General features: G+C 39.1%; 1 protein-coding gene across 1 annotated transcript in view; it reads right to left on the reverse strand.

The window, feature by feature from the left end:
* LOC131439961 (GPI ethanolamine phosphate transferase 1-like) overlaps positions 1-9,728 on the reverse strand; it is a 61,721-nt gene extending 51,993 nt beyond the window's left edge. The window contains exons 1-4 of the mRNA XM_058611086.1: positions 9,709-9,728; positions 9,241-9,407; positions 8,627-8,984; positions 8,344-8,574 (exon numbers count right to left, since the gene is read on the reverse strand). Coding sequence (XP_058467069.1) covers positions 8,344-8,574; positions 8,627-8,984; positions 9,241-9,376 — 725 coding nt within the window. The 5' untranslated portion in view covers positions 9,377-9,407; positions 9,709-9,728. The remainder of the gene's footprint in view (positions 1-8,343; positions 8,575-8,626; positions 8,985-9,240; positions 9,408-9,708) is intronic.
* Positions 9,729-11,535: the final 1,807 nt, after the last annotated feature.

Raw genomic sequence — 11,535 nt, forward strand, 5'->3', positions numbered from 1 at the left:
ACCCTAATTGACTTTGGTATTGTAGTTCGAACTCTTTGCGACCACTTAGAAGCTGCCGGACAACGCGAACACTTGTCGAATCCATCTCTGCTGAACGAGCTTGTCGGAATACTTCCAGCTCACATTAAATTTGAATGGGGTGCGCATTTGAAAAACTGTCGAGAAGTCAATTTGAAAACGTTCGCGAGTTTTATGTCTAGTGTCATGACATCAGTGGGTAAAGTGACGATAACCAAAGTGAATAAGCCTCTGTTGGAGAAAACAAGCCAGAGAACACGAGGATCAATCAACGCTCATGCTGCCGGCTCAGTCAATAACGTTGTGTCGGAGAAGCTATGCTATTTGTGTAAGAAGCCGGGTCATCGCATCCAAGACTGTGGAGTCTTCAAATCGCTGCCTTTGGAAGAACGTTGGAGGTGTGTGCATAGTAATGGACTTTGCAGAAACTGCTTGAACGCGCACGGCAATCGTAGCTGTCGTAGCAAAGGATCTTGTGGCATCCAGGGATGCCAGTATCGGCATCATTCTCTGCTGCATTCGACGCGAAACAATCAATCCTTGAACGGTCGTCAACATTCGGCGGGGAACTTCACCCATAGGATACTCGAAGAAGCCATCCTGTTCCGTATAGTGCCTGTAGTGCTGCGTGGCAGTAATGGTGTCATTAACACGTTCGCTTTTCTCGACGAAGGATCGTCGCTGACGCTAATCGAAGAGAAATTAGCAAACGAATTGGGCGCCGATGGAATCATAAAGCCTTTATGCTTGATGTGGACCGGAAACGTGACGCGGATGGAAGCCACTTCTAAGCAGGTCATTCTGACAATCTCGGCGTTGAACGGGAATGCGAAGTATAAGGTTGAAGACTCACGCACGGTGAAAGAGTTATCGCTCCCGAAACAAACTGTTTCATTTGAACGATTAATGAACCGTTATCGTCATCTCCAAGGGCTTCCAGTTGCAAGCTACGAAAACGCAACGCCTAGATTGTTGATCGGAGTGAATAACTTGAATCTGATTGTTCCACTGCGAACGAAGGAAGGATTACGTTACGAACCCGTAGCTGTCAAAACCAGATTGGGTTGGTGTGTCTACGGTGGCAAGACAACAAACGATACAACGCATACAGTAAACTGTCATTCCTGCGACTGCACTGTAGCTCAAGAGCTGCATAACACGGTGAAGGACTATTTCGCGCTGGAAGATGTCGCGACTAAAGAGGTACCTGTGATTATGTCGGAAGAAGAAAAACGGGCCCAGTGTATTCTCGAGAAAACAACAATTCGCATAGGCAAACGATTCGAGACGGGATTATTGTGGAGGTTCGACCATATTGAACTCCCAGATAGTTACAACATGGCCCTAAAACGTCTGGAATGCCTGGAGAAGAAACTGGCCCGAGAACCTTTGCTCAAGGAAATCGTACAGGAACAGTTATCTGCCTATCAGAATAATGGTTATGCTCATCTAGCAACTAAAGATGAGTTGCTTGTCGCTGACCTGATACGCGTCTGGTATCTGCCGTTAGGGATAGTCAAAAATCCTCGAAAACCAGGTAAAGTGCGATTAATTTGGGATGCAGCGGCGAAGGTTAAAGGAATATCACTCAACACAATGCTTCTGAAAGGACCCGATCAGCTGACTTCGCTGCCAGCAGTTCTGTTACGTTTTCGCCAATTCAAAGTTGGAATTTCTACAGACATCAAAGAGATGTTCCACCAAATCTCTATACGTAGAGAAGACCGGCACTCTCAGCGATTCCTCTGGCGTTCGGATCCCTCGCATACTCCGGAAATCTTCCTAATGGATGTGGCTACATTTGGGTCATCGTGCTCGCCAGCGTCAGCGCAGTTTGTAAAAAATAAAAACGCCGAAGAGTTTCGGGAAAGATATCCTCGCGCCGTAAAAGGAATAGTCGAGAACCATTATGTGGATGACTGCTTGGATAGTTTTGAGAGCACTGAAGAAGCTGTGCGTGTCAGTCGAGTGATGCGCATGATTCACGAAGAAGGAGGATTTCTACTAAGAAGCTGGCGTTCGAATAGTAGAGAAGTATTGAAAGAGTTAGAAGAAACAAATTCAGCTGGAACAAACACCGTCGTCCATGGAGGTGCATTCGAACGCGTTCTAGGATTGCTGTGGAGTACTGAAACCGATGAACTCTACTTTTCTACGATGATGTCGACCGAGATCCAGAGCCTGGTTGATGACAATCAGCGACCCACAAAGCGACAGATACTGAAATGCCTGATGGGATTCTTTGATCCGCTAGGACTTCTGAGTCTATTCCATATCCACGGGAAAATGCTTCTTCAAGATGTCTGGCGATCGGGAATCGAATGGGACGAACTAGTGAGCGATAGAATTTTTGAGCGTTGGCAGAAATGGACCAAACTCTTCGAAGAAGTAAGCGATGTGCGTATTCCAAGGTGTTATTTCCACCAAGCGACGGTAAAACGCTATGATGGATTACAGCTGCATGTTTTCGTCGATGCTAGCGAAGTAGCTTATTCCGCGGCTGTTTATTTTCGTTTAGTAAATTCTGATGGAGTAGGAGAGTGTACCCTGGTTTCCGCAAAAGCAAAAGTGGCTCCGTTAAAACCTCTCTCGGTGCCTAGAATGGAATTGCAAGCCGCAGTGTTGGGATCGCGATTGATGAAATTCGTTGAAGAAGGTCACTGTCTCGCCATAGTGCAGAAGTATTTGTGGAGCGACTCGGCTACTGTGTTGTCGTGGCTTCGAGCAGATCATCGCAGATATAAGCAGTTCGTGGCCTGTCGTATCGGGGAGTTGCTTACGACAACGAATGTTAGCGAATGGCGGTGGGTGCCCTCAAAATCTACTCCAGCCGATGCTGCAACCAATGGGGTCAAGGACCAAAGCTGACGCAAGACAGTATGTGGTTTAAAGGCCCAGAATTTCTGCGCGGACCGGAAATAAGTTGGCCTATACAGAAGAACTCTGCTGTAGACACGGAAGAAGAGTTGCGTCCTTGTTACTCACACAGTAAAGTTGTGTTACCGAAACCTGTGATCGATCTGGATCGGTTTTCGAAGCTTTCTCGGGTGGTAAGAACCGCCGCGTACGTGGCAAGATTTCTGGCAAATTTGAAGCGGAAGCAGATTGGAGAAGAAGTAGTGAGCGGAATTTTAACATCAGAGGAACTAAAATCGGCAGAATATTCATTGATACAAATGGTGCAATGGCAGGCGTTTCCCGATGAAATGGCGATATTCGTGAAAAACCAGCGAGACTCGGCTGAGAAGACAGGATCTATAGGCAAAAGTAGTGTCATTTTCCAGTTGTCACCTATATTAGACGATAATGGATTGCTTCGCGTTGGCGGACGAATCGGGAAGGCTCCTAACATCAACTTAGAAGCAAAGTTTCCAGTCATACTCCCACGGAATCATAAGTTTACCGTTCTACTGCTGGACGATTACCATCGTAAGTTTCGACATGGTAATCACGAAACCGTAACTAACGAAATACGCCAGAAGTATTACGTGCCAAGACTGAGAGTAGCAGTGAAACAGTTATCAAAAACTTGTCAGTGGTGCAAAATCAACAGTCAGGCCCCAGATACCGCAGATGGCTCCATTACCAGCGGCACGCTTGGCTTCTTTCACTCGACCGTTTAGCTATGTGGGTGTTGATTTCTTCGGACCGCTACTCGTTAAAATTGGAAGAAGTAATGCAAAACGTTGGATCGCTGTATTCACTTGCCTGACCGCTAGAGCCGTTCACGTTGAAGTCGCTCATAACCTCAGTACCGATTCGTGCGTCAAGTGCATAAGGCGGTTCGTTTGTCGACGTGGCTCTCCGGTAGAGATACATTCCGACAACGGAACTAACTTCCAAGGAGCTGATAGACTGTTGAGGGAACAGATGCAAGAAATACAAGGAGAACTTATTAAATTGAATGGCTTGGAATTGACATGGTCTGATCAAGCTAAATACTTAGGTTTAACGTATGACAAAAAACTCACTTTCAAGGATCACATTGAAGGAATCCAGGCAAAGTGTAATAAATATATTAAATGTTTATATCCTCTTATAAACAGAAATTCTAAGCTCTGTCTAAAAAACAAATTGTTAATTTATAAACAAATTTTCAGACCAGACATGCTATATGCGGTACCAATTTGGTCAAGCTGTTGTTCCACCAGGAAGAAAACGCTTCAAAGGATTCAGAATAAAATTCTGAAAATGATTTTGAAGCGTCCTCCCTGGTTTAGTACAAATGAGTTACACAGACTCACAAATATAGAACCATTAGATGTAATGTCACATAATATTATAAGCAAATTCCGACAAAAATCGATGCAATCTTCAATTGAATCGATTCGCTCTCTGTATTAGTTAGTAAGTTAGTATATAAGTTCCTTTTCCCCATTACACAATACAAGTAGGTTTAGAATTTTCCCTACACAAAAATCTCAGAATTGCGGAAGCAAATGATGTCTTCATGGTAATAACCAAATCGTATATATATATATATATATATATATATATATATATATATATATATATATATATATATATATATATATATATATATATATATATATATATATATATATATATATATATATATATATATATATATATATATATATATATATATATATATATAACAGGGCTGAAAAGTCACCACTTGTGGCTGAACACCCAATTTAAATCTTAATAATTTAATTTTAACTCATATTCCAATAAATAGTTATTTAAAAAAAAAACAACAACAAGGAGAACTATTTATACCACCCGCGAGCCCACACATGGGTGGGTCGTGGGAAAGAATGGTTCGTTCTATAAAAACTGCGATGCAAACAGCGTACGATAACTGTCGTAAGCTTGACGATGAAGCATTACTTACATTGGTTGTCGAAGCAGAGGCGATAGTCAACACTCGTCCTTTGACGTATCTACCATTGACTTCAGAGGAAAGCGAAGCGATTACACCCAATCACTTCCTTCTGGAAAACTCCAGTGGCGTTCGTCAGCCAGCAGTTAAGCCAACGGATTCAGGAGCGGCTCTGCGAACTTCGTGGAGTCAGATCCAGTATCAACTTGACGTATTTTGGAGAAGATGGACTCGTGAGTATCTGCCGACCCTCACCAAGCGTACGAAGTGGTTCGGCGATGTTAAACCTGTTGCCGAAGGTGACCTAGTGTACATCGTAGATGGAGACAGAAGAAATGGATGGGAACGCGGTCGAGTACAGACAGTACTCAAAGGAGCGGACGGGAAAGTTCGTCAAGCAATTATTCAAACTGCGAGGGGGGTAATGCGTAGACCTGTCTCAAGGTTGGCTGTCTTAGAGGTGGATGGTAAAACTGAACCAGGTGGCCAGTATTACGGGGGGGAGGATGTTGAAACTGGCAGCACTGTTGTCGATGAAACAATTAACGAAGCAAGTGGCGGGAAATTATTAAGCGTGTAGCGAAAAGAACTGTCAGAAATTGTTTATTCTAAAACCGAACACGAGTATTAACAGCTATTTCTGTGAAGAATTAAAACTTAAACCTAATTATAATAATAATTAAAAGTTACAATCTTTAAAATTTGTTTCAAACTTAGAACCTAGTTAAAACTGATTGGTAGCTTAAATCTACGAAGAAAGATTATTGTTAGTAATTGAAACTTATGTAAAAATTCAATTCTAACCTATATTTTCCTTACATAGAGCTAGAAGTTTACACTAGGTGCGGGAGACTGCGTAAAATTGTAAAGGCATACCGATTTGTGTGAGTAAAATTACAATTATCACTAAAACTTAATCTAAATTAAAAATAAATTACAGCTCAAAGCTAAAATTGAACTACACTAAAACGGTGGTTTGATTTGCTAAAGCATTTTGGGATCCCCACGCGCCCCGCGTTCTTGTTCTACGGAACACTCTTCATTGCTTGAAATTTTTTTACCAGCGAGCATTCCCTTGAGGTCTGAGAACGGGAAAAAGTCACTGGGGGCCAAATCTGAAGAATACGGTGGATGAGGGAGCAATTCGAAGCCCAATTCGTTCAATTTCAGCATGGTTTTCATCGACTTGTGACACGGTGCATTGTCTTGATGAAACAAAACTTTTTTCTTCTTCAAATGAGGCCGTTTTTTTAATTTCGTCCTTCAAACGCTATATAATAGTCACTGTTGATGGTTTTTCCCTTTTCAAGGTAGTCGATGAAAATTATAGCATGCGAATCCCAAAATACAGACGCCATAACCTTACCGGCCGATTGTTGAGTCTTTCCACGCTTTGGGTTCGGTTCATCGCGTGCAGTCCACTCAGCTGACTGTCGATTGGACTCCGGAGTGAAGTGATGGAGCCATGTTTCGTCCATTGTTATATATCGACGAAAAAAATCGGTTTTATTTCGATATAACAGCTCCAAACACTGCTCAGAATCATAAATTCGTTGTTGTTTTTGATCGATTGTGAGCTCACGCGGCACCCATTTTGCACAAAGCTTTCTCATATCCAAATATTCGTGAATAATATGTCCAACACGTTCCTTTGATATCTTTAGGGTGTCAGCTATCTCGATCAACTTCACTTTACGGTAATTGAAAATCATTTTGTGGATTTTTTTCACGTTTTCATCGGTAACAGCCTCTTTTGGACGTCCACTGCGTTCATCGTCTTCGGTGCTCATATGACCAGTACGAAATTTTTCAAACCACTTACGAATTGTTGCTTCGCCCGGTGCAGAGTCTGGATAACACTCATCAAGCCATTTTTTGGTATCGGCGGCACTTTTTTACATCAAAAAGTAGTGTTTCATCAACACACGAAATTCCTTTTTTCCATTTTTTCACAATAACAAAAGTAGCTTCACTCAAAATGCAATATCTCACAAACTAATAATCAGACAGCTGTCGAATTTATACACGTATCTTTTGAAGGTTGGTACTAACTGAAAATGGTATGGATTTAATTCTAGTGGCGCCCTCTCATAGGAACGATACGAACTTTTCAGCCGATCTGTTAATGGCTTCGTTCAGAATTAAATTCAGCTCGCGGTGGGTGATGTTGAATGTGCGCAAATAAAACTCCTTCGGCAAACCGTCTGAATCAGGCGATTTCTTGGATGCGCATAAATTTGTGATTGTCTATAAATTATATATTTGTGATGTATTCATTGAAATTGTAAATTTTATATAAATACTAGTCTTAGTAAACCTTAACTAGTAAGATCGCCCGACGACACTATATTTTTGCAGCACACATTCGTCAACTTATGTATTGACAATAGAATGATTTTAAATGCCTTGAAATGTTCCGTTACGACGATTACTCTCAAACACTCGCTATTTAGCTACGACTACAACATTTTGCAGAATGCACTGAAACGCAAGTCTACCGTTAAAGATTTAGGTATCATTCTTGAATTTCAAAAGTCATATTGATTATGTGATTTCTGAGGCCTCCAAGCTTCAAGGTTTCGTTTTTTCGCATTACTAAGAGCTATGTCAATGTACATTGTCTGAAAGTATTATATTATGCTATAGTCCGTTCGACGCATGAATATTCAGCTGTTGTCTGATCGCCTTACTATCAAATCGACATGAAGCGGATCGAAGCTATTCAACATACATTTGTTAGATTTGCCCTGCGTAAACTACCATGGAGAAATCCTACTAATCTTCCTAGTTGCATAGATCGATGTAACTTTATTGACTTATATCGGGTTTTTGTTCGTCGGAGTGTCAAGGCAACTTTAGTTGCTGATTTGCCTTAATCACGTACCGATTGTCCCGAACTCTCGCAATTGATAAATATCGACATTCATCGACGTAAGCTACGTTCCCACCTCTTTCTAATATTACCTATTGCAAGAACAAATTATGGTTAAAATGAAATATTAGAGCACTATTACTATCCTGTTATGCTTGATGTCATCAACTAGTTATAGGGTCAAAGATTTAGTTTTATTTGTTAGTGTTATGTCTAAATGTATCTGTTGGATCATTGTTATCTGTTGATACAAATGATGAGGAGGTTTTATGCCTGCTGGAGAGTAAGACTGCCACATTTCATTTCCATCCGGCTTTTCCCAATAAATAAATACTGACGAAGAATATATGTTGTCGTCCGATAGCTGAGGAACAGTAAGGTTTTTTAATTCTCACCGAAAAGAATCAATAAATCAGAAAAATTTGAAACTCATTACCGCCAAATTTTCTCTGATATGGATGAACCAATTTCAATAATTTCGGGTTCGTTAGAGACTTGCATTGGCGATGGGGAGGGATTGCATTTTGGAATGGATAGCAACGCTGTTCGGAAACTATTAGAAAATAATGCTTGTTTCTCCTAGTTTTAGTAAAATAGGCATACTTACAAGTTTTCACCGATCGAGGCCTTTTCCCAGTGTTGAATTCCAGCACCCCACGCAATGAAAGGGGTTTCAGTTTCAGTAAAATCGCCCGATCCGTGCGATCCTCTATCCGTCATGCCATGATCAGAGGTGAATATAAAAGCAGTTTTATTATCGTGATTTGTGGTTTTATCGATCAAAGTTGCAATTTCCTGAATGCCTTTGTCCACAATTTTTAAATTTTCTGAAAAATGACTAAACTCATAATGCATTACTGTAATCACTTACCACAAACATATAATCATACTTTGAATATGGTTTGTGTACATGCCCAGCAGTATCTAATCCTAATAGGTGTAGAAATAAAATAACTTTTTCTTCCGTTGAAATGATGTTACGATTTACCGATGTAGAAAGAAATTCCTTCACTTTTTCAAAAACCCATATATCTAAAACACTAGTATTGGAGGTTGGAGAAAAACTTTCTATGTTAGGCGAATATGAATCGGTTCGAATATTTTTATTTTCCGCTCCATACGAAAAAACAGAAACTATATCGGGACTACCCCAAATATATGCAAAGTTACTACGGTTGAAAACGGAATCAAACTCCACCGGGTTTTCTTTCCATCCTTTGAAAACTGCACTAGGATCTTCATGCATTCCTTGAAGACAAAGACAAATAGTAATTATACTGATCATAATAGGAGCAGTAGTAGTAGTAGTAGTAGTAGTAGTTAATAATAATAATAATAATAATAGTAATAATAATAATAATAATAATAATAATAATAATAATAATAATAATAATAATAATAATAATAATAATAATAATAATAATAATAATAATAATAATAATAACAATAATAATAATAATAATCATAATAATTTGATGTACAACCGAAGTAGCACACACAGTACCTGCAAATAAAGCTACATGTCCTGGCCTTGACTCGGTTGGAACTCGTGTGTAAGATATTCCAAATGCTCCTTCAGAAAGAATTATTTTCCTTAAAAATTCGGTACGGTTGGCTTGATGTCTTAGAAATGATTCCATTCGTAATCCGTCTGCAACAAACACTACAACTCTGAAATTAAAGTAAAATAAAAACATGTTTTATTCTACCTGCTTGTGCCTTCTTTTATCATTCATATTCTGTTTTATAACACAGTGGCAATTTTTAATACACTTTCATTTGACTCTGGGATTCGTGTTAGAATTAGCAATTAGAAGGCTTGAACACTAAAGCGGTGTATTTTAATCCTTCAGGAACGAGGAACCGTGAGTAATCCCTGCCTTTTGTTTTTAATATTTGTATACCCAAATTAAGCCTCATTCCAAAAGTAAGAGCTTTAAAGTTCTCTGAAATAGAAAAAATATTAACTTACAAGCCATCTTTGATTGATCAAATTCAAAGCTTGGAGCAAATAATCGGTGATTTTCAAATGGAAAATAGCACCTTCAGGAATCAAGAATCAGAACTAATTGGATCAAGTGGCAGGTACCTCGTTGTTTGGAGATTTGTGCCTTGCCTTTGGAACGGCCGAAATCAGCATTTTCGCGAAAAATTTAGTTGATTTGCTGATTTTAGTTAGTTATTTTTTGAGACAACTAAAAAAATATTACTTTTGCTAATTTAGATTTTTTATTCTCATTCCCTTAATAATAATAAAATATTTGTTGAAATGACTATTTTTTTAGTTGAATTCACAAATTAAACGTGCTGTCATTTCTTAGCTAAGGCACATTTCATTTCCATTCAACTAATTTTTTAGTTGAATTAAAGAAATAAAATGTTGTTTTCAACCAATATGAATGGTTGAATTGGCTTCTGCAATCTGCAGCTATATGGCGCCCTGTCACCGAAACGGTAACACCGTAATGACTACTAGCCAATAGATGGCACACTACTGCCGAAAAATTTCAGACGCGGTTGTCCTTTCTATATTGGCAGGTATAAATACGATGTTGTATTTAAGAAAAAGACAAACGAAACATAAACATCTTTTTGAATTTTTTTTCTTCTAAATCACTGTTTTCTTCATTCTCACTGAAAACTTTTGGCACTCGCAAAACAAAAACCGAATACAAGTAGTACACCGGACGGCGCAGCTCGGAAGGTTTGAAGATACAAAAAAACTTCATCACAATTAGAGTGAAACATTCGAAATTCACTTCACTGTTCCGCGTAAAAACATCATTACGCACAATCGCTTCAAGTGTGCACAAATTCTGAATAAATACGATTTCCTCTAACAGTTTACGACATTTTTACATATCGGTTTAGCAATTTAAATAAAGTTCTATCGAACACATGCGAAAAACATCAAAACAATTTTCAAGCAGTTTCAATAAGACTCTCCTGTTTAGCTTTTTAATGGATTGTTTTGCTTTGACACTTCTCATGAGTTTTTGGCTAATAAACTTGTTAATAATACCCATTTCAGTATTGTTTTCTTTGTGCTGTCCTTCAGTAATGATGGTGATAGATAAATAGAAACAAATTTTCTGATTTTAATAACAAAATTAGTTGTCAATGAGAATTTCGTGTTGGATTGAAATATTGCTGGTTTGTGTCCGGGATATTCACCAACTAAACACATTCTCTAAAAATAAGAGTTTTTTCAGCAAATTAAATTCTCAATTTTAACTAATTTTATAGTTATTTTGGAAATTTTGTTGTTAAAATCAACTAATTCAAAAACAGTAATACGAATTAGGCGCAGAGCTAATTCCGGTCGTTCCGTGCAGCTGTTAAAATATTTAGTTCTAATTTATCGTCCGTACCAAAATAGTAATTGGATGTCATAAGTTATATTTAATTTATCGAGTATTGATCTCATAAACTATCCAACGCAAATCAACAACTTGAAGCACCGCAAATGAACTGCCGTTCAATGGAAGGTTTGCTATAACACCCAAATGAGTTACTTATGGCACTGGAGCCTCGTGATTCTGTGACTCTCTCACGGACATGATAATAGATTCTGTGACTCTCTCGTTCACATGATAATAGATTTGCAGCCGAATTAGGCCACTGACCCTTGCGAAATGTGTGGGGTAAGACGGTTCGCTAAAAAGGGATAACCATTGCTGAAATTTGGGTTTCCGTGCGTTTAAACGCAATTACCAAACTTCGCCTTGCAAGTTCCGGTAACGAAGATTACCAAATACCCGGGCCTGAGAATTTCAAAACTTTCCCATCACAGCGGATG

This window comes from Malaya genurostris, unplaced genomic scaffold (genome assembly GCF_030247185.1).
Source record: "Malaya genurostris strain Urasoe2022 unplaced genomic scaffold, Malgen_1.1 HiC_scaffold_24, whole genome shotgun sequence".
Taxonomy (NCBI): Eukaryota; Metazoa; Arthropoda; class Insecta; order Diptera; family Culicidae; genus Malaya; species Malaya genurostris.